This window comes from Miniopterus schreibersii (assembly GCF_964146895.1).
Source record: "Miniopterus schreibersii genome assembly, chromosome: 6".
Classification (NCBI taxonomy): domain Eukaryota; kingdom Metazoa; phylum Chordata; class Mammalia; order Chiroptera; family Miniopteridae; genus Miniopterus; species Miniopterus schreibersii.
The window spans coordinates 39,135,435-39,160,239 of NC_138107.1; the positions used below are offsets into that span (position 1 = coordinate 39,135,435).

Consider the following 24,805-nt stretch of genomic DNA (forward strand, 5'->3'; position numbering starts at 1 on the left):
TTTTTTTTTAACTTGGGTTTCAACAAATAGATTTAAGAAAATCACTGTATTGTTCTCATTTTCACTGGCCTCCTGGTTTAGCTACTGTAAAGGTTTTACTTTAGTTTTTCTTTAGAATGAAACAATGACTTTAACCTTAAATTTTGGACATGTTTTGAGAGAGAACACTCATAGTGTGAGGATTAAGCATTATGGAAAGTAAAGAACTTTTTTACTCTAAATTTAGTTTTCACTAGTCTTTTATTCTTTTGTTATATAGACAGATTTTCTAGAGCACTTGGTTAGAGTTGATTTTTAGACTAGTTTTTTAGAATTTAATGTTTTGAATATGTAATATACTCACATGACTCAAAAATGAGGAAATATAAAAAATGTTATACAGTGAAATTTTTTCTCCCAGCTTTGACTTCCATTTGCCTTGAACCTTTCCACTCCTTGTTTCATTACCGTAGAAAACCCATGTTCTGATTTCAAACTACTTATAAAATACAACCATTTTCTCCCTTACCTTCTTACCTGTGACTCTGTGATCTGTGTGGTGTTGGAGATTATCTCTTTACCTCCTAAACTTCATTCAGAAGAGTACTCTGAAAATTTTAGACATGCAGTAGGAGTAGCAGGAATACTTTGCCTTAATCCTTTACTACGGAAGGAATGCAGTTTTTTGTTGTTGTTTTTTCAGTAACTCCTGACGTTGACCCCCCAAATTAGGAATAAGTTGGCTTGTTCGACCTGAGTTCTATTCATTTAGTTCAGTGAGTTTTGTTATTCAAGAACTTCTTGCCAGAGGCCTGCATCAGCAGTGTAGAAATAGCACAGGCACACCTAGATTTGAACCCTAGCTTCAAGACCTACTGGCTATGCAAACTTTAGGCCAGTTTCCATGCCTGAGCCTCAGGTTTTTAATCTGTACAGAGATTCATAGGGCTAAGAATTAATTAACATGTGTAAAGTTCCTTGCACGGTGAGAGTAATAGATGCTCAAAAAAAGGATTCTTTTTGTTCCTCTTGCTACAAAACAAATAAGCCATATGTGTATATACCAAAAGCAAACTAGTGTGAACTTTAGTGTTTGGAAATTCTTCCAAACAATTTACTTTTGTAAGCCAATCCCTTTCTCCTCTTAATTGGTTCCTAAATTCACTGATTCACTGCCCGCAGGAGATATGATCTTAACTGAAGTTTCTAAATGAATAATTTTACTTCATCCTGAATGTTATATATCTTATTTGCACAATCTGGTACTAAAAATTCTTCTGTAATACCATTCAAGGTAATCAGAAAGTATGTCAGTCTCCTTAGTAATGGGTTCTGCCAATTAGTAAAAAGACTTTTCTGGTTTCTTTCCTTCCTTCCTGTATATGAAAGACAGATAATCCTCAAAATGCTTCACAAAATATAATACACACCATTTAAAATGAACAGATTAGTTCACAAGGAAATCTCCAGACATTCATAAAAAAGGGTAGTTAGAAGCAGCAATCCAGAGTGATAAGCTAGTTCTGAAGCCTCTGTTCCCCCAAGCACTTACCTAGATGCTCAGAACTTAGAGCTACACAGGAATTTTAATGGTTATACAGGGAATAGGAGACCAGATATTGGGTCTGTAAAGGCAGGAGATCCCTGCCTATAGCTTGGACTCTTGAAGCCTATATGATCAGTGAAATGGGAGGGCTTGGAAAAAAATCTATCGAACAAGAAATGGAACGTCAGGGTGTCTTGTCTGCCTTGACCTTGTTTATGAGGTGATGGGGGAGAGAAAAGAGAAGTTTTCTCTGAGAATTTATAACCACAGTTCTGCCTGTGTAAGAGCTGGGAACTTAAATATATATCAGCTATGAAACCTCAGAAACCTCAAAACAAGAAGTAAAATGGCCTCTTCTTACTGGTTTCCCAGGCTTCTTGGCAAATACGTATACAAAATTTTAATGGCTTTAACCTAAAATCCTCAAAATTCCCACGTACACATCAGACAATTACTAGTGCACAATAAAAAATTAGACAACATGAGGAAATAAACAGAAACAATAGGATTTTACCCTTGGGATTTCATTTTCATATATGAATAAAAATTACTGTATTTGAAATGTTTACGAAAATAAGAATGAATTGGTCATATGAGTAAAAAACGAGATTGCTAAAAATAATTATGTAGAATTGATTAAAAAAACAAGTAGAACTTATAGAAATGAAAAATAGAACTGGTGAAATTTAAAAGTACACAGCATGAATAGTCAAAGAGTTTAGACATAGAAGAATACATTGAACTGCCAGATTCAATAGCAGAAAGTACGTAGAATGTGTCACAGAGAAACAGAAAGATAGAAAAACATGCAAGAGACACAATGGACAGAGTAATAAGATCTAACATTTGTAATCATTTCCAGAAGGAGGTAGTAGTGAGAATGAGGAAAAGGCAACATCTGAAGGGATAATGGCTGAGAATTTTCCAGAATTGATAAGTCACAATTCCATAAATCCAGCAAATTCAGCAAAACTCAAGCAAGATATAAAGAAATTCTCACAGACTCTTAGTAGTAAAACTACAGAACATCAAAGGTAATGAGAAGACATGAAAAACAGCCAGAGAAAAGAGATAGATTTACTAACAAACCAATGATCAGTAAATTGATAGCTACTTTACTAGTGTAATTTGCTAACTATTACAGCTAATTTACTAGAACAACAGTAGAACAGTACCTTGAAAGTGCTGAGAGAAGAAAACTGACAACCTAAAATCATTTGGTAACAAAGATGGATAAAGGTAGTTAAGACTAGAAAACAAAACAAAACAACATCCACCCTCCATGAAACCAAAATCAGAAAGGTTGAGGAAACCAAGGATTTCTAACTAAATCTTAATCATGAGTATTCCTCCTCCTCCTTACCTCTTGATTCAGGGGAATATAAACCCATTTTTACCCAAATGAGATATGGACTCTGAGATACTATGTATTCATAAATTAAGAGTTTCCTTTTTAACACTGGCTCTAGCCCTCATACTGATTACTGAGGCAGCATGATCTATAGAAAGAGCACAATTTCATAAAAACTTTATTTTATTTTATTTTATTGAATTTATTGGGGTGACATTGGTTCACAAAACCATACTGGTTTCAAGTGTATAGCTCAACAAAACATCATCTGCACACTACATCGTGTGCCGAACGCCCAAAGCAAAGTCCATAGAGACTTGATTGACATGGCTTCAGATCTCATCTCTGCCACTCAAAAGCTGTTGTTTGGCATCAATTACCAGATCAGAGTGTTTTTCCTTAGCAGTAGACTGATAAATTAATAGCTACTTTAATAATGTAATTTGCTATTACAGCTAATTTACTAGAACAACAATAGAACAGTATCTTGAAAGTGCTTAAGCATGAAGCATCCTAATGTCATTGTGAGGATTAAAGTAATGTTTGCTAACTACCTAGTGCATAAGATGCACCATCTTTTAGGTGGGGTGGCCTGCCAGACACGCGTGCGGGGGGATCCAGAATTGGCATTTTGTGCCAAGTTCAGTTTCTACAGAGTCAAAGTTTTCTTTCCTAAGAGAATCAGTTTCCTCATGAGTAAAATGGGGACAATTCAGGGCTCAAGTGGGTGGGCAAAACACAAACTCAGAGGCTAATGGTAGAGGGGACACAAGACAGTTACCAGTAGAGGGAGAGGGGCAGGGTGTCATGATGAGATGGCCTTTATTGAATGGGCAAATTTGCTATCTTAGGTTCTCTTAAGTTGCTTTTGCTACTAGAGAGTCTCTTGCGCAAGTTTGATCCTGGCACTTTTCAGGGTATGTATTTGAACTATTTAGTCTTTACTTTGGTTCTACTGGTAAACTGCTTCTAGCATAAGGAGTAATTCGCAGCCTTGAAGTGTGAGAGGTGTGTAACAGTTAAAGATGATTCAGGAGAGGCGTACAAAGCTGAAGGAGGAAAGTGAAAGGTAAAGATAGTTAAGGAATATAAAAATTATTAAATTTTATACGATGTGAGGAATGAGTATATAACTTTTGAAACAAAATCAAGAATTAGGCCTAAGTTGTGTTATGAGGAGTTCTGTTGAGAGATATGGGAGAATTTCTAGAGAAAAGTGCTGTTAAACACATTTTAGAGAGCCAAAGAGCCTTCTGGCAAGGCTAAGCAGTGAAGGGAACACAGACTAAACTCATATCGGATGGTTTCGTGATATCAACCTTTTGGAGTGAGAAGAGAAGAGGAGATGTGTAGCTACAGAATAACTGTACAACATTCTGATGTAAATGCTCAGTATTTGACTTCCTAAAATGCTTTTTTCAGGGCCTTTCTGATGAATGCCTATATAGTTTTAAAGCATAGCTAAAATGTTACTTCCTTAGTGGAGTCATTCAAATTCCTTGTAAGTTCAGATGCCCACCCTCTGTAGGCTTCCATAGCACCTTCTACACACCTCTTTTACAGCGTTTATCACATTGTGCTAAGAAGAACATACTGATGTTTTATTTTTAATTAGGTTTACTTAATTTTTGAGTAAGTAATGCATCTACACAGTTGAAGAATGAGAAGTGCCCTCATCATACTTGTCTCCCTTCTACCCTTTCTCCCTTCCATGCACACATGAAGGTAACCACATTACTACTCTTACTATGAATCCTTCCAAATTATCTTTATGCATGTCTAAGCTAGCTGAATATATATTCATATTTTCCCAACTTTTTATCTAGATTGTTTCTTATTATGTCAGTATCCCTGTTAAGATGATGATCACCAGATACGTGTTCAAAGAATGAGCATACTGGTGAAGCAGAGTTTTTCTTTTTTTACCCCAGGGATCTGTCTGTGGCTACACTCAGCAGAGGTGAACTAGATTGGGGTCACAGTTAAAAACCCTTACCCTCTTACCAAAGAAGAGTAGAGTGCTGATGGATCACAGCGCTAGCCTTCCTAATGATGTTGGCCTCTCCAGGAAGCAGAGGTTCCAATCAGAGTAATGTAGTTCAGACAACACTATGAGGAAAGATAAATGCTCTAGGCCATGGAGCCAACCAAGTGATAGAATTAGTTATCAAGACAGAATAACATTTCTAGTCAGAGAGGAAAGTGTCTCGTGACTAAAATTCAGTTGTAAATATGCTTTATAAGCCAAAAAAAAAAAAAAAAGTTTTTTATTTCTGTGACTCAGTTTTTGAAAAGAGCTGCAAAAGTAGAGTAGTAGAGTTTTTAAAGGTAATTTAGATCATTGAAGTAGAAGTTCTCCTCCTACTGATACTTTTTGTATTAAAAAAAAGACCCAGGAAAAAATTAGTAATTTATCAGGATCCAGAAAATTCGGACAGATTCAAATCAATTCATATCAGGCAAGAAGTAAATACATATTTTTCACTAGAAACTAATTACCTGGGGCAGTTTTTCAAAATCTATGAACCTCTTAGATAAAAAATTATTTTACATGATAAATGAAATTCATCAAGCTGCCAGCTGTGTGGTACACTGAAAGTAGATTTACTTGTGATACTGCTGTTTGTCCTAAGATAAAACAAGTAATTACAACTGCAGTAGCAAAGACATGAAACTGACTGAATGAGAGTAAGTGACTAAGCAGGGACATCAATGATCCCTTGCAAATTGTCATGACTAGATTTTTATCAGGCATTTGATAAACAAAGCTCATTTTGAGGTATAATTTAAATGTTTTTTAGGTCTTTTGTGTTTTCACTATAAGCATTAACTCTAGCAGTGTTATAGTAAGAAGTATGGTGCTAAGTTTCAGAAGAAATGAAATGTCTAATCTTGACTTTGCTGCTCAAGAGCTGTGGATTTCATTCAAGTCCTTGACCTCTGATTTTCAGTTGGAAATAAGGGGATCACATGGTAATTTGCTATATGATGTTAAGATCCCTTTCAGCTATAAAATTATTTTGGAAAATGGGGAAAATCAAGAAAAAGGCTGGCCCCCTTAATCATGATTATTTTATGACAGGTGAGTGAAATAGAGGTAATTATAGGATTCTCTGGTTGATTGGAAATCAGATCATAAAACATTTGAAAACTCTGTTTTAAGTTTCTTTTTCTATAAAACAAGGTGTTATCACATTAACAGATGATGTCTTTCAACTTACTGCTTGGATATTTTGTGTTGGCTTGTCATTCAGTTGTTTTTTAAACCCTGGCAACTTGCTGAGGGTTTTATTTTGACCACATGGTATAACTCTTATAACTCAGATATATAGATTTGTGAGTTGGCTGCCATCCTGCAAGAAAATACCTGTTAAAATTTTTTCTAGGTTGTAACTAATAATTGCATTGTATATTTATGTATATACATGTGAAACTCAACATATTTTCACCATTATGGCCATTTAAATTTGGAGTAACAGTACTGAGATAAGAGAGAAACATAATAAATATTGGTCTTTGGGTTGTTAATATGGATGTTTCATTTATAAAATGTAATCTAATAAATTTTGACTAATTTAGAATATGAAAACTTGGGTTTTTATATGCTTTCTAAAAAATTAATGAAGATATTAGAAAAAATATCCAAAGAAGTAGGAAAAAGTCCAATGAAATGGGAGACAAACACCTGGAGAGATGGCCTGCCAATCTTCAGAGATGAAACTTGTTTGAAACATCGGCCTTAGAAGAAAACCCTTCAAGAAAAAAGGGCTGATATCTTTAAATCAATAATATTAACTGATATTCTCTTTGGCGTTATAATATCCTCATCTGACTTTTTTTTTCCTAAATCACTGTACAGACTATCATGAGGAAAAGAAAGTCTTAAATGGTAAGTCATAAATTTATAGTAAAAAATGAATCATACTCACATGATTATACTGTTGCTTCACAGAATTTTTTGGGGTATTTAGATATTTTTATACTAATAATGTCTTTACTTGCCCAAAGTTAGAGGATTTGACAGAACTTTGTAGATCCCATATTCCAGCCATTACTCTTATAGTAGTCCCTTCTATGACATCCCTAAACATATGTTCATCTGCCCTCAGCTTAAAGACTTGTAGTCATTAGGAAGCAAGACTGAACAAGTCACCTCCCTGAGACATGTGAACTCAACCTCCAGTGTTTGCATGTAGATGCTCAGAGCCTGTTAACCTACTCTTCTCTGGGCTTAGCAGCAGTGGCTTCTTCAACCATTCAGTATGACTTGGAATTATGACTGAACTATATTAGTGCATGTTTAGTAATAGGGTTTTTTTCTCTCTGCAAAAGAAAGTTTTAGAAATTCAGCTAATAAACTAGGTTACCAGATGAGTTACGTTTTTATAACTAGAGAAAATAATCTGTATTGTAGACTAATGTATGCAGTTTGCAATGTAATAACTGAAGTTGCTTGTCCAATATTATAATGCTGCATAAATGAGGCACTGATCCTAAATTTCACCGGATGACTGGGTCTTTTGTGATATTACTGAAACAACCTTCACTTAGACTAATTACTGATGGACTGGGCATTTCATTTTTCATCACATATGGCTTCTAGAACCTTTACTTTCCTATTGCCCTGCTTTGGATGCAACTGTATTTAACTACTATTTCAATTAAAGGTGGCCCTCAAAATGGACTATAGGATATCAGTGGTCTGGCTAGCACAGTTACCTCTTAGACCGTAGATCTCTGAGATTGTTTTTATATATAAATACATACACAAATACATACACACATACATACATACATATATATACATGCATACACACGGGTGGGAAAAAGTAGTTTTACAGTTGTATGGAAAAAGACATGCAGGTTATAATAATAATGATAATAATAATACAAGAATAAACTTTGTTTCAAGTACTCACAACTGTAAACCTACCTTTGCTGTATTAATGCCTCTCTTGTTTGTCTCGTTTAAGTCTATGTGGTAAGTCTATATTTGCAGATGTGATCTAGCTGCCTTCTAAGTCTTTATTTATACAGTTGTTTAAAACACTGAATGGGATAGACTACTATAGTATTCCACTAGAGACTTGATCCCTTCAAATTGATATCAGTCCATCAATCAGCATTTTTGGGAGGGAAAATGTCCATTCAGTCCAGCTTACTTTACCTAATTATTTCACTCCACCCCACATTAATCTCGGATTAAGCTTATCCCAAGGATGTTATGTGTAAGGTGTTGTGTATTATTTGGCCTATGGCATTATTCTCTTCTAATAATTTATATTTGTATGGCACTGTGTAGTTTTTAGAATGTTTGGGCATTGTCTTATTTGCTCTCTATTGAGATTGCAGGACAGATTTCTTTACTAGTTTGAACTTGAGGAAGAGGAAACAGTGGTTTTCATAAAATCACAGTGCTGAGACTGAGCTCAAACGCAGATTTCCTGGTCCTCATCAGATTATGTAAGATCAGAATTGACTAATGATTTATTAGTTCTGTTGATAGCTTCTGCTTACTGAAACTCTTAGGTTGTAATGTGTTCGTTTTTTATTTATATAAGAGGCCTCCAAAAGATTATATATGTCGCTTAATAAAATATCTTTTAGAGCTTCTCAAATAATTTAATAAGATTTTTTGTGTGTCTTCTTAGAAATAATACATTTTAATTATTATAGTCTTATCTCTTTTATTATACCTATAGTTTTGTGGTGGAGCATTTTTCTTTTTTTTGTGGTGGAGCATTTTTCTGCTACTTGCTTCATGTCTTTGGCTTTGTTATGTCATATCTCAGAGACTTCCTTTGTTTATCTGAAAATTAAGTGTATTCTGCAGTTACATGGGAAGAGATGGGCACTGAGTTGAGTAAGGCCTAAATTCAGGGCTCACAGTCAGCCTCATCCAAAAAATATGGCTGTTTGACACATGTGCTTGCACTGAAGCTTGTGTTTCAACAGAAGATTCTCCGACTAAAAAGAAACTTGAAAACTTCTAAGCTAGCTTGTCTTAAAGGTGCCTCCCAACTCTAATTTTATATAATTACTATGACTTCTCAATTGAGAATTTCAAGACTCACCAGAGGCTAAACATTAATTTTTTTTTCCTATGCAGTTTGAGAAATAATAATATAACCAGTGCAGTGATTTTCAAAAGTCTTTTAGCAGCAGTACTCTTTTTCCCAAACAAAATCCCATAGATACAACAATATTCTTCTGTTGTGGGAGGAAAATATTTAATGTTTAAAGAATCTACAGAATTCTCAGAGTTTTCTAATACAATTTGAAAACCACAGCTTTAGTGGACTTTTAGAATATTTTGTTGAAGTATGCCCACAAGAAGGACTGAAATGGAAAAAAGCAATACCACATGTCAGTGAGGTTGTGGAGCAATTAGAACTCAAACACTTCTGGTGAAAAGTGTAAATTGATACAACCACCTTGGAAAACTGTTTAATAATATGTACTAAAGCTAAGCATATGTATACCCTATATACCTACCAGAAATATAGATATATATTTTTAAAGAATATTTTACAAGAATATTTATAACAGCACCTTGCATAATAGCTGAAAACTGCCCAAGTGTCCATCAACAGGAGAATGAAGAAATTCTGGTATATTTATACAATGTAATACTCAATAATAAAAGGGAACAAACTACTGTTGTATTCAACAGCCTTGATAAAATCTCAGAAAGCTCCAAGTTTGACTTACTGCATGATTGTCAAATCATGCTTATTTGACATAAGAACTATAATGTCTATGATGCCGGATTAAAAAAAAAAAAAAAAGCCAGACCAAAAGAGAACATATCATATGATTCCATTTTTAGAAAGGTTAAATACAGGCATAATCCTGATGTTAAAAGTCAGAATAATGGTTATCCTTGGAGGCGTGATGATCGGGAGAGGGTACAAATGGTGTGGCTGCAAGGGTATGTTTTACTTTATGGACATTTATTGAGTAGTAGATCTGTGATTTGTGTCCTTTTATAATATTTCAATAAGTTTACTGAAAAGATTAAAGGAAAGAAAAATGCTACATCAATGAACTGTGACCATTTTGTTTATTTTTCTTTATGAAGGCATGCCTCCCAAGAGTCAAGTGACAGATACACTTGCCAAAGAAGGACCTATTTCTCCAAGGTATGCATTCTTGTTTTACTTTTTTAAAGCTGAATCAGTTCTAGACCAAAATATACACATTAAAAAAATAAAACAGCTATGGGTTTGATTTATTGCTTACTATATTAGTCACGCGTCTCTGACACAAGAACTGTAGTGCTTTATTTATCAGGAATTATTGGAGAATGAACTATTCTGTAAGCATGAGTTTTTAATAAAACTGAAGTTTTATTCATTTTAAACAAAACTTTAATAAAACTATCAAAATACATTTTTGATTATAAAATATACATGCATGGTAGAAAACTTAGCAAATGCAGAGAAATACAAAGAAAGTGATAAAAATCAGTTGTAATCCCATCAACTCTAGGTATATGGTCTTAATATTTGATTTAGTATACCCAGTTTGAGTCATATAATACCTATTTTCATATTATTCTCTTTTAATAATACTGATATTAAGATATATTCTATGACCAATTTCCTATGTTATTAAATATTTTATAAAAGCATTTTTGTCTGGATTCCATTATATGACCATGCCAGTAGTTGTTTATTTAACTACTCTGTTTTTTGTATAGCTAATTTATTATATCATTTTTAATGGAAATCTTCCAAAATATTTATTACACACCAACTGTCTTAGTAAATTAAGCAATTTATATATATATATATATATATATATATATATATATATATATATATTTGTTAATTACATTCCAAATGCTCTCATGGTTATGTGTGTTCTTTGTAGTTTTTTTCTCTTTCTGCCTTTCTCCCTATCAACAGTCTGTATTATATCAGCAGCATCTGCTATATTTGTTACATCTGTTAAATTATTTCATATACAATCTGTTAAATTATTTTATATAAGTGAAGACCCCAAGGATACCTCCTCTAGGATATACTTATGGGTGCCTGTATGTAGGTAATAAGTACAAAACCAGTATCAGTTTGATTAATAGGTATTGCAAAACAGAAGATTTAGTTTTACTGTTTACCTAGTAAACAACCTTGATGAATTAATTTCTTGAGTAATAATATATTTGTGACAGGGAGGAGTAAAAGTAATTATAAGCATGTAGATTTTGTCTTGTTCCTTAAGATAACATACTGTATTTTGTTATTGCTCTGATAAAAGAAGATTTCAATAAAGAGATGTGTAACTTATAAAAAGTGTCTTGTCAAAAATACCTCTTTTTTGTGTTTTTTAAAAAAATCCAAGTTGGACCATATGAAAGTATAGGTGTTTTAAATTTGGAAAAAATTGCCAGTTATATAATAGCAAGACCACAGATTATTTAGAAAAAAAATTTACCTAGAAAATTTATTTCTCACTGTAGATTTTAAATATTTGATGATATAATATGTTAATGCACATGACTGTTGATATAATTATTCATTTTTTTCTTGATATTTTACAGCTATGACTGGTTCCAAACAGACTCTTTAGTCACCATTGTCATATATACTAAACAGAAGGTAAACACATCTTTAAAATCAGAAAAAAAAAGTTAGCTGTGTACCAGGTACTTTTCTAAGCACTTTTCTTGTATTGACTTATGTACTCCCCACAATAACTCTGTGAGGTAAATACTTTTGTTATCCCTACTTTACAGATAAGGAAACAAAGAGAGATTAAGTAATTTACCCAAAGTCACACAGTAAGTGGCAGATCCAGCATTTTGAACCCAGGCAGGCTAGCTCCATTGTGTATGCTTTTAACCACCATGCTATACAGCCTCTTAGAAAAAAACAGACTAGCAAGTATTTTATGTGTCTTTCTATGATCTTCTTTTGGAAGCATGGATGACAAAAGTGACATTTCCATTTAACTTCACCATGAGAACTAATTTCCTCACCATAAATTGGGATTTGAGAGACAGGAGAGACTGTACTGTTGTGGCTTAGTATGCTTAAACCACTAATGGGGTTCAGATGTTCTTTTGAAACTAAAATTCAGGACATAATTCATTCACTATTTCTTGAACACCTACTTTATTTGCAGCATTCTCTTAGATGTCAGGGATCTAAAAATATGCCAGATATAGAGACTTTGCTTTTATTGGGCCTATAGTTCACCTAGGAAATCAGATAAATAAGCAGGCAACTTACAACACCTCCAAACATATCCTCCAGCAACTGACCAGATTCCCACACTTGAACCATATGGGTTTAAAGACAAGTTCTAGCAGCTAGGAGTTTCTGAGAACGCATGCTACTTCTGTAGTAGCAGAACCACGTCTGAGCCAGTGCGTTCCTCTGACTTGCAGCATGATTTGACCATAAAAGCCACATAGAGCCAGGAGTGCCACAACCACTGCTTGTCCCACCTTCCACTCCCTCTTGTTATTGTCTCCTAATTGCACAGTCCAAAACCAAGAGGGCAGAGCCTAGGGAAGTTGGGGTCTACTGCCATTAGTAATATCAGTGAGGTACAGAGGATGGATGACTAAGGGAAGGGGGAAGGTTTCTCTGTGTTAGTGTGTGTTCAGGGTATGCTATAAATCATTGAATCTCAACCTTTTTCTTCTCATGGCACACACAAACTACTAAAATTCTGCGGCACACTGAAAAATATGTTCTATTTTTTTCCGATCTGACAAAAAAAAAGTATACTTTTGATTCATTCACACTGGACAGCTATTGTTGTGTTGGCTGTTGTCATTTTTTTATTTGACAATCTAAGGGAAAAGAGGTCAGCGCCCCTGCTTAAATAGCCAGGTATTGCATGCTTTATTGAATTTTTTTGGGTGACATTGATTCACAAAACCATACAGGTTTCAAGTGCACAACTCAATAAAACATCATTTGCATACTGTGTCATGTGCCCATCACCCCAAGCAAAGTCTCTTTGCATCTCCATTTCCCCCTACCCCCACCACCCCACCATTTGCCCACCACCTAGCCTTCACCTTCCTTTCCCCTTTTGGCTATCACCACATTGTTGTCTGTGTCAAGGTGTTACGTATGTATGTTTTTGGTTAATCCCTTCACCTTCTTTCATCCAGTCTCCCCTTCCCACTCGCCTCCAGCAGCTGTCTGTTCCATGTATCTATGTCCCTGTTTCTTTTCTTGGCTAAGAGCAAGTGTAGGTATTGCATGTTTTAAAAATCTTTCGGCACACCAGTGTGCCTGCCATGGTACACCAGTTGAAAATCGCTGGTATAAATGATAGGCACCAAAATAACCTGCACAAAGGCTATATGGAAATTAGAGACATCTTAAAACTTGGTAGTGAATTAATTTTTTTGATAAACCGAGGTTTAGAGGCTATGTAATTTGCCTAGCATCACACAATAGTGAAAAGATTAAAATGAGCACAAATATCTTGGCTCCTGGTCTGATTATAATTGTTTTTGCCAAATTATTCATTCATTAAATATCTGTTAGGTGCCAAGCAATATTCTATATACAGTTCCTTATACCTAGAGCTTAGATACGAGTGGGTAAGGTAGACAGTAAGCACAGACATGTATGTAATTCAGATAGCAATAAGTGCTTTGAAGAGAAGAACTGGGTTGTAGGAGAGAAAAAATAGGAGTAATGTTTATCTCTCTTCTGTGTTCTATAAGGAAGTGCCATGTAAAGTTCCACTGATCATCTTAAAAGTATATTTGTAGAAGTTTAGAAAAAAATTACCTCTTAATCTTTCTCTCTTTGCTTTCTATTTAAGGATATTAGTTTAGACTCAGTAATAGTTGATCATCAGGATAATTCCTTTAGAGCAGAAACGATCATCAAGGATTATTCGTATCTTATACATATGGGTAAGTACCTATTCTTTATTAGTGGAAACAACTTTGTTTTCCTTTAAGTATGGCAATAACTTGGTCTGAAGCCACGGTACTAAATATTTTATTTGCTATTTTTTTTTTTTTTTTTTTTAGTTTTTATGTTTTAATCCTCACCCAAGGATATATTCTTTTTATTCATCTTTTTTCAGAGCGAGAGGAAGGGAGGGAGAGAGAGAGAAACTTGGATCGGTTGCCTCCTGTACTTGCCCTGACTGGGGATTAAACCCGAAAACTTTGGGTGCACTGTGGACGATGCTCCAACCAACTGAGCCACCCCATCAGGGCTATCTGCAATTATTTTGGTTTAATATTTAATATGCTATCATTTGGGCTTGTCATTTTTGATCAATTTTTCTGATATTTCTTTATGTTAGTGAAATTGCTAGCAAATGGCAGTATAACCTCACCTTTCCCAAGTTTAAACAATTAGATGTAATTAAAATCAATAATAATATGAAATATTTGTTGGCCCAGCTTTGTAAGACTCTTACTTGACACCTGCAAATAAATCTCTGGAAGCCTGTCTGTCACATGCTTCTACTGAGCACTCATAACTGGGTGCTAGTTTCTTTGGCCTGTTTCTTGCCAGCTCTGACACAGGGAAGTCGGAGGCTGCACTGAAGCAGCATGGACTGCACAACTGTATTGTATCCTTTCATGGTCAAAGACTAACCATACAGTTCACTTCTGTGTGTTTTGAGAGGTTACAGATCTATCAGAAGAAAGAAAATCAGGACTGAAATCTGGAATTAAAGATACCAGATTCTGAATCCATTTCTGACTCATAATGAACTTGACTCTAGGATTTCACTCTTCTCTTTTAGGAAGATAATATTCTAATTAGAAGGTAGAAATGAAACAAACAAAAACAACAGCAAGAAGAAAATAATTTCGGTAATTGTTTTAAGCATGAATTTTTAAGGAAAGAACATTTCATTTACTTTTGTAAAACACAGACTGAAATTCTCTAGATCTCAGCTGACTCAGGATTCTGCTTGGTGCTTTGCTATATTAAGAAAGTACCTGTAATCTTGAATTTGGTCAGAGTTGATAAATGTCTTTTTCTTTCTTATTTCCCCCCGTTCATTAATCAAACTTAAACCTATAACCTTTCTCCTAGAAATATGTCCTATCCTATTTTTTGTTAGCCTAAGATCTAATGTAAATTGCTTTGTAAGGGAGATGTCTAGAAAACACTTAGATGTCTAGAAAAGTATACTTTATTCATTAGCACTGTCATAATATTTCTTTAAGACCTCTTTGCCCGCATCTATTATGTTTCAAACATTATGGATAATTTTGTTCACACTGTATGTAGCTAACTTATCTAGCACACTTAATTAAAAAATAAACAAGCAAAAATTCCACATTCAAAAATATGAAACCCTTGGTTGGTAATATTGGATCAGAAGACTAAAATAGTATAAAATTTTAAGTTCTAGATAACCATGTTAACACAGTGAAATTTAGAGCAAATGTTTGTAAAAATATTTCTTGCATCTCCTCCTTCTGGAATGTAAATTCCATAAGGGCAGGGATTTTTCTCATTCACTAACTGTTGTACCTGTAACACCTAGAAAGTGCATGGCACACAAAAATGTGCGGTAAACTTTTTTCAATAACTGAATGAACATTCAACTTTAGAGAACAGTAAGAAAGGGAAAACCGAGCTAGACCCGGGCCTAGCCTACATTCACATATGCACAGGAACACACTGGAGCACTCATGGCCTGCTCTCTGTTCTGCTCTCTTGGTTTGTAGGATCGTCTTTCTGGGACCACACTTGGCATAGTGTGGGTTGCCACCTGTGAGCAACTGAGTGCTTACTCTTTAATTAATAGGGAGAGAGTTATGGAAAAATGAAGAAATGTATGTAATATGTTTAAATGACTTGACTCTACATTTTGGTTGTATACAGTTTTTTTCTTTTGGTCTCTCAGAATATGTTTTACTTATCTTGAGAGATTTGAAATAGTACATAAAAGAACCATTTAAATGATCTTATGTTCATGAACTGTATGAATTACAATTGGATTTTAACTAAATATATATTTTTCTTTTCCAGAGCTAAGCCATGAGATTCAAGAAGATTTTTCTGGTAAGCTTTACCAAGAAATAATGATGTATATACATTCAGATACACATACACACATACATACATATGAAGGAGGGGGAGTCAGCATTTATTTTATTTTTCATATGTATGGATTCCTGTTGCAAAACAAAGATGTGATGTGTTTTAGATAAACAAGTGCATTCATTTTTAAATATACTCTTCTCCCTCTGATTTCAGGCCCCCCCTTTTCTTTTCCCTTGCTCTTCCATCTCTTTACCCTTCCCTTTTCTTCTCCTTAGGAAAAAATTGTCTCCCTTTTATTCTCCTTCCTTGTCTCTGCCCTCCTCCTGACATTCAGCTTGTAGAAATATACTAGACCAGACAGATTTTTCTTAGGTGTATATATGTGAATATTTAATGTTGACAGAGCACGTTAAATTATGACTATTGCTGTATGTAAATACACAATGTGGATTTCACACAGCTGTTTAATAACAGAAGGCTCATTATAGAATGGTGGTTTCTTGAGATTTTTTTAGCTTTATTTTAAATATAATAAAATTATATTTAATGTGTACAACATGATTTGATACAGGGTATATATTGTGAAAGGGTTTGCATAGTCTAACACATCCATCATCTCACATATTTACCTTTTTTTTTGGGTGAGAACACACGTTCTGCTCTCAGCAAATTTCAGTTATACAATACGGTATTATCAACCATACTCACCATGTTATACTTTAGATTCTCAGATTATTCATCTTATAACTGAAAGTTTATACCTCTCCTGATTGTCCCTGGCAGTCACCATTCCACTCTGTTTCTATGAGTTTACCTTTCTTTCTTTTTTTAAGATTCCACATAATAAGAGATATAATGTCATATTTGTCTTCTCTGTCTGGCTTATTTCACTTAACATGATGCCCTCCAGGTTTACCCATGTTGTATGGCAGGATTTTCTTCTTTCTTAAGGCTGAATAATATTTCATTTTATATATATATATATCTTGTCTTAAAGTACTGTCAGAATACCTTACACTGGTTCTGTCTCCCCTTTTCTATGTACTGTAGTAACTATAAATTGCATAAATTTAGCTTTTTAAAGTCACTAACCATGTTTTCATGTTTAGTAAGTTTCAGATCAGTGCTCATTGAATTGAATTCATTTGACTATTATAAGTTGTTAAATTGCTATGAAATTTTGTTTTCATGGTGAGGAAGAACAGACAGATTATTTCTAAAGACAAAATGAAATATACTTTAGGTCTTTAAACACACAATTCATAAAATTTAATCAGTGTATAAAAGTCTATAGTTTATTACTTTACCCGTATATTCTGAACTATTTCAATCATTTAAAAATAAAGATAATGTATAAGGCTTTTAATTATCAAATATTCACATGCATGTTATGGGGACTCATCTATTGAGGTGGTTCCTGTGTTTATTAGGCTCAGTATTGGTCTTCTGAATTCACTCATAAGAGCCTCTCAGATCCCAACTAAGAAATGTTAAAAGTGTGTAAATAAAATATGCTTTTATTGGTCCATTCAATGACTAATCTGTATATGTCAGCCCCCCCCCCTTTTTTAGCTAAATGTTATTAAGCTTGTATGAAAACTAGTAATACATATTAGTTTGGTCCTTGATGAATTAGCTTGAAAGAAGTTAATCTGAATCTAAAATAAATTAAGTTGGATTTAACATCACAGAAGATATAAAAAATGTTGGTGAATATGTGCATAATATTGTATTTATTTTACTAATTCTCGGTGTCATTCATACAGATTGGGACATTTGGATTGTTTGAGAAAGATTGGTTTTAAGTAAAATTTTATATTTAGTATCGAACATAAATAAATTTATATTCTTTTCAGTGCGGGTTGTCGAGAGTGTTGGAAAGATAGAGATTGTCCTAAAGAAAAAGGAGAATACTTCTTGGGAATGTCTTGGTCATCCCCTGGAGAATCACAATTCACTTATTCCAAAGAAAGATACAGGTATGCTGTGCTGTTATTTTGAGTCCTGTGTTTAAGAAATTGTTGTGTTGGTGGTACATTTATTCCAGAATGTGGAAGGCACTTTTGGATGGGAGAAAGGGTTCTTGTATCTTCCTCTAAGAAGCTGAAATGGGATGGTGGAGGGATTGAGCAAAGGAGAAAAAACGCGGACACAGATAACAACAGCGTGGTGATTGTGGGGGAGGGCGGGGTGGGAGGCGGAGGAGGGTATGGGGAGATAAATGGTGATGGACGGAGACTGGACTTGGGGTGGTGAACACACATTACAGTGTACAGATGATATGTTGTAGAATTGTGTTCCTGAAACCTGCATAATTTTGTTAACCAGGGTCACCCCAATAAATTCAGTAAAAAGGAAAAAAAAGAGGTGAAATTGGTCAACTTTTTTTTTTTTAACTGAGATTAAATTTCAGATTCTACTATCTAATGTTTAACATGACAGAGTCATTAGGTAGTGATACCTGAGTGGAGAAGGCCACTGTGCTTAGACTGTTGTCCAGTTGTTCACTTCTTCAGGTTTCATTTTATAAAAGGTGCCAAAACAAGTTTAAATGTATGCCTTGTACGCACATCTAATTTTTTTCTGCTAAACAAGCCCTGCCTATTGCTTTTCTGCTTCCTAAACCAGTTTCTCAGTTTACTCCTAAGGGATAGAATTCATTTCCTTCTTCACCTCATTCCCTCACTCCCTTCCTCCCTTCCTTTATTTTTAAGCATTTTATCAAAGTATAACGTATTTATAGAAAAGGGTGCATATTATGTGTTCTACTTGATGACTTTTCAAAGTGAGCACACTATGTTTTCTCTCTGGAAATCGGTAGGATTTGCTCCTTGTTCCACGTATTTTGAAGTTTCACAGTTTGATATTCCTTAGTGTGGGTCTCTCCATCCTTTGGGCTGGATGGTCACCCCTCTGTGCTAATCCTTATTATGGAAACTTACAACCCTCAGTTTTGGGAAATACTGATTTTTCTTCCCTCCGTGGTCTGTTTTGTCTTTCTAAAAGTATTCTTATTTTAAACCTCCTTAACCAGTCCTCTAATTACCTTATCTTTTCTCTCATTTTCAGTTTAGTCCTTTTGTTCTACTTTGTGGGAGATTTCTTCAGCTGTGTCTTGCAGCTCTTCTATTGAATTACTTATTTCTAGTCTCATATTTTTAACTTCTAAGAACTCTTGATTTTTCTTTCTTTGTTTTAGTATCCTAGTCTTACTAGCTTCTTTTATCTTTTTAAAAATTACCATAGCATCTGTGTGTAATCTCTGTGTTCTCAAAAGTTGTTTTTTTAAAAATGATTTTATTGATTTTAGAGAGAGAGGAAGGGAGCAGGAGAGAGAGAGAATCATTGATCGGTTGCCTCCCATACACACTCTTACCAGGGATTAAACCTGAAACCTGGGTATGTGCCCTGACTGGGAATCCAAAAGGTGATCCTTCCATGCATGGGATGGCGCTCAACCTGATGAACATATGGGCTGGCATGCTCACACCTCACTCAGGGTCAGAGGTGGGTTGAGAAGAGAAGGGGGCAGGCCATAGACAGTCAGTGGGACTGCAGCTCTCATCCCTTTTCCATTTTCCTGTGTGGAAGTCTGAGGGGTTCAAAGGAATCTAGAATTTGAACCTAGCCTCCTAGGACATTTATGAAGGCATCTTTCAAGATACAGCTTAGAACGTAATTTTTTATTTAATTTTAATTTTTTAAATATATCTTTATTGATTTCAGAGAGAGGAAGGGAGAGAGAGAAAGATAGGAACATCAATGATGAGAGAGTCATCATTGATCTGCTGCCTCCTGCACACCCCCTAGTGGGGATTGAGCCGGCAATCCAGGCATGTGCCCTGACCAACCGGGGGAATCTAACCTCGATCTCCTGGATCCTAGTTTGATGCTCAAATGCTGAGCCATGCCCAGCTGGGCTAGAATATAATTTTATTTAACAGTTATTAATCTAATTTATAACTTAAATGTTTAGGCATGTAGTATGTGGGTCTCTGATTGTATTCTCACTCTGGGTCCCAGAAGGGTCTGGAAGAAGTAATAAGGAGATCATTTGAACCTTCATGTCTCCTTGTGGGTGATCATTTGTCAGTCCAGTATGGATTAGGCCTGCAGGGTAACTTTAGGAAGGTACTCTTAGCTGTAATCTGCTCCCAGCTATGCCCTGACACTAGAATGAGGTGACGTGAATGATGCCTCAGGTTTCTGTGTACAGCGATGCACTCTAAACTTACATGCATACCAAGCTACCATGGTAGCAGATGGAAAGACTTAGTGATTGGGGACTTTGGGGCACCAAAGGGACAAGGGAAAAGGAGAAATTGGGTGAAACTGTGGCCAAAATGATTTCCTAGGATTGTGAATTTAGTTTTCCACTAATCATTAATTATTATTTGATATTGGACCTTCATGTCCTGTGATCTGGATAAATCTTTTGGCACATACTTAAAATTTTTTAAGATTAAAAAAAAGCAAGAGAGAATAATTAAGTGCTTTTTCAGGGTTGATTTCTGATACATCACTGTAAATGCTGTTTTATAAGAGAGGAAATAATGAAATAATCACTATCATCAGCCTACTCTGGTATGCTGTTCACATCCAGAAGAGAATTTACAAGTGAAAATATGCATGTTTTGAAACCTTCTGTAACAAGTTTTTCTAACCCGAGTGCTATTATTTTGCTCTGTATACAAATAATATTTTCTGAGCTTGGAATATTAATTTCAAATATTTCTAGTGTTTATAGAACTACTTGATTCCTTTGATTCCTTTTGTTTATTTATATTTTAGTACTACACACTTGGAATCTTCAGTTTTTCACTTAAATTGATTTTTTAGATAATCATTACTTACACTCGTAAACATATCTTTTGTTTTAATCATTTTTGATAGTTAAAATGCTCTATAATTCATATACATATAATACATATATACAAACAGAGATGCAAGAATGTATATTTTTCCAGCTTTTACCAAAGAATTATTTCTAAAGTTATTTAATAGTGCTAATATTGTTAAACTTTTAATCCTTGAATGTCAGAACTTTTTCATTGTGTAAGAAAAGAATTTAGAATGTAGATTTGTTGCTTGTCAGATATTTTTTACATCTGCAATTTAATTATATAGCTTGTTAATATAAGGCTTTAAAAGATGGAATTATAAAAAAGTAAATTTAAAAAGAAATTAGGTTTTAATTTCTTAGAATATAATTTCAACATGCTATAATAATAGACATGAGGAATGTAATACTCATTTTATAAAGTTTATTTTCAAGTTATAGAAATATTCATAGGTTTTAGAAAAATAGGTATCTCAGGAAATAAAATGGGAAATAATGTAACACTAAGATTTTCAAATTACTGATGAATTTTTTAAATATATAGGCCTTTTAGTGAAATTCTAGCTGAACCAAAGAGCAAAAGCTGAGTCTGTGCTTTCAGATAGTGGGTATAGTATTATTATTCTTACTTAACTTATTCATCAATAAGATAAAATGAATCACTTTTTAGGTTTATACTTCAGAAAGTGCCAGTTAATTTCCAAGGAAGATGTCACTCATGATACGAAGCTTTTCTGCTTGATGCTGCCACCAAGCACTCACCTGCAGGTGCAAATTGGGCAACATGTTTACCTCAAGCTAAATATTACAGGTAAGGCAAGTAGTTTCTTTTTTAATAAGCAGTTCAAAAATCAGCACTAATCTCTTTAGGAAGCATCCATTTAGGCTATTATTAAGTGTTTCGGGGCAGCTAGATTTAGGGATGGCCAGATTCTAGGTTTGTGGATGCAGTGTTCCTACCTGTTGGAACTACAGCCATGCCATAGTGTTTCATGGAGCGGAGAAATTGCCACTAGTCACAGTGATGGTTCCATCATTACTTATTACTAACAAAAGCCTTAGAGGAGAGAAGTGGGGGAGTGCACAAATGCCCCTTGTGAGGACAACTCCTGGAAACACATACCAACTTCTCTTAGAAGCCACTTGCAATGTGTCATTTATGAAATTGAATTTTAAAAGTTTCAAGATGAGTGGATGATTATAAATGATTTCCTTTTATGTGCCCCCAGTATAAGAAGATCTGTAAATGTGTTCCTTACTGTGTGAATTCTTTTCTCTCCTTTTCATCCTACAATTGCCTGTTATTTGTTTTAAATACCCTTCTTACTGATGTCTAACATTTTCTTGGCCTTTTGGAGCTGCAGTAGATAACATTCTCACGTCAGTCAAGGTGTTTCCAGCAGTCAGTCTAACAGACTACTGGCCAGGATCTAGTGGATGTGGTCTGTTACAATGGCCTGTGAAGTCTTTCTCTTCATCGTGTAATGCCAGGTCATCATTCAGTAGCTGGTATCTTCCCCAGTGTAGTTGTTGCCAGTGTATTAAAATTTACAGATATTCATTTTGTATATGTCAGGCAGCCATGTGTAGTATTGTGGTCTTTTAAATGTGTGATGATTCCTCTCTCTTTGGAATTTGGCTAGCTAAAATATAACATGAAATATTATTAATTTTACCCTATTTTTTAATATTATATTCTTAAAATAGATTAATATTCTTTTCCTTCAGTTACAAAAGCAATGCAAATATAGTATTAAACATTAAAACAATTTAAAATTTATAAAGTAAAATGTGAAATTTTCCCTTTCTCAAACCCAAATAAATGATCAGTAACCATTGCTAAAAATTTGATGTGTAATCAAAATTACCATGTAAGTACTTTCTTAAATCTCTGTGTCAACTTTTGATGCCATTTTTGTTGTGGCCTATTACAAAGTTTATATGCTGATGGAATAGATGATTGCCTGAGTTTATTAACAGAAATCCCGACCTTGTGCCACACTTAATAAAAACAGATTATTTATATTATGGATAAAATATTGATTTGTTAAAATTATTTCAGCTCATATTGGCTTGGGGTACATATACATCTGCACAATACACATATAGAACATATAGTTAGAATTATATAAACATTAGGTGTACAGTTTTAAATATAGACTGGTTGCATCATAAAATTTGTATGTTTTATCTTCATTGAGAGCTTTTTAGATTTTTAGAATTGAATTTCTTTGTTGTGACTTTTTCTAGGTACTGAAATAGTGAAGCCATATACACCTGTATCTCATTCCTTACTCTCAGAGTTTAAGGAACCAGTTCTTTCCAGTAATAAATACATCTACTTTCTGATCAAAATCTATCCTGCTGGACTCTTTACATCAGAGCTTGATCGTCTTCAGACTGGTTAGTATTTTGTGGTTTTGTTTGTTTGTTTGTTTACCTCATTTGTGTTCTGTGTTGGATCACACGTTATACTGCCCTCGCGTTATCTCCATGTGGGAGTCTATCGAACATCTTAAACTCAGCATGTCTGCTCCTAAAGTCATGCTCTCTTTGTCCCACCCAAGCTGTAATTACTCCATGCTCATCTTTATTATTTGCAGCATCACTCACTATTCATTCTTGACCTAATTGGGAGGCTTGAGCCATCTCTGAATTTTTCCATTTTCTCCCTCCCAGTCCAGTCAGGTACTGTGTTCTGTTGAGTCTACCTCCCAATGACTTTCTAATCTTTCTTTTCTGTCCCTTCAGCTGCCCTCTTAGATCAAGCCTTCATCATTTCTCTCTTGGCCCTTCACTGGTCTCTCTTAATTGCCTCTAACTGGGGTCTTTCTCTTTCCATTGATCTGAAATTTCTGGTCCTTTTTCCAAACTGCCCTGAGGATGGATTAAACCACGTTGCTCTGAAACTTTGAAACCTCTGCTGAGTCTCCATTACCTAACTGATTAAGTCCCCTGCTTGACCCACAAAGACTTTCATGATCTGTCCAGCCTCATCTCTCGATGTATAGATCCTTGTGCTACTCAGAGTTCCACAAGCTTGTCATCCTCACTCATAGGTACATACAGTTTTCTCACCTAGGGTGCCCATCAACCCTGTCGCTATCTATAAAGTGTCTTTAAAAAAGACAAACAAAATATCACTTCTTTTATGAATCTTCCCTCCTCCTCTGAACCCTTGCAAAACCTGACATGTTTTTCTTAGCTCTGGGACAAGAATAAATAATATTTTTTCTTTATAAGACTTTGAGTTTAAAGGTAGAGTGTCTTACTTATCTTTGTATTTCCTGCACGAAGCATGGTAGTTGGTACCTAATAGGCTTTCAATAAATGTACTTTGAAAGAGTGACTAAAAAGACTATAATTAAATTTATTAAGGTTTAGAGAACCTTCTTTTGGCGTTTACTCCTTTTTCTGTGTCTTCAGCTTTTCACTGCCTTTGCCTAACAGTAAAAGTATTCTTCCCCTTTTTAAGGCAGTATTAGCAGTATATTGCAGTAACAGTGAAATAAATCACTAAAATTTAGATATAAAGAAAATGATGTTTTCTGAAAGTTAAGCTTAGAAATCTATGTGCAGTGATGTGATTAGTCATCTTTGGTTACATAAATCAAAGTATTGACTACAAATGTGAACCTGAAGAATTTTGGAATACTCACAAATCTAGTGAAGGCGACTATCATCTTGTGAAGGACTGACACACGATTGTAATATAGCAAGTGGAAACTTAACCAATGGCAGTATAGCCTGTTTATAGAGTGAGTGAACAGAGCAAGGCGGAGAGTTAGCCTAGAACATGGAAAAGGAAAGCCTGAAGCTCAAGATCAATGTTTTTTCAGCTTTATCCAGGGGACTAGACATGGCACGAGCACTTGTTCATTTAGAGGAATGTATACTGGCATGGTAGTGATAACTCTAAAGCCTCACCATGGCCTTAACAAACCACGCTATAACATTACCCACTACTTGGTACAATCCTATGTTCACCAGGCCAAATATGATTCTTTTGGCCCTTCAAATGTCAAATGAATGAGATGCCCTAGGTAGGGTGTGTAATGTTCAGGTGACTAGATGCGGAGAGCCTGGCTGTA

General features: G+C 34.7%; 1 protein-coding gene across 7 annotated transcripts in view; it reads left to right on the top strand.

Moving 5' to 3' along the window:
• CYB5R4 (cytochrome b5 reductase 4) overlaps nt 1-24,805 on the top strand; it is a 52,688-nt gene that overhangs the window by 11,912 nt on the left and 15,971 nt on the right. For 6 of the 7 annotated variants that reach the window (XR_013999047.1, XR_013999048.1, XR_013999049.1 and 3 more), the window contains 8 exons: nt 6,736-6,765; nt 9,958-10,018; nt 11,422-11,479; nt 13,674-13,767; nt 15,860-15,892; nt 17,731-17,853; nt 21,385-21,525; nt 22,965-23,117. Coding sequence is in view for 4 of the 7 variants with exons in the window: in XM_081140715.1 (XP_080996841.1) it covers nt 6,736-6,765; nt 9,958-10,018; nt 11,422-11,479; nt 13,674-13,767; nt 15,860-15,892; nt 17,731-17,853; nt 21,385-21,525; nt 22,965-23,117 (693 nt within the window). In the remaining 3 variants the exon portion in view is untranslated. The remainder of the gene's footprint in view (nt 1-6,735; nt 6,766-9,957; nt 10,019-11,421; nt 11,480-13,673; nt 13,768-15,859; nt 15,893-17,730; nt 17,854-21,384; nt 21,526-22,964; nt 23,118-24,805) is intronic. The other variant, XM_081140716.1, reaches the window with a different exon arrangement.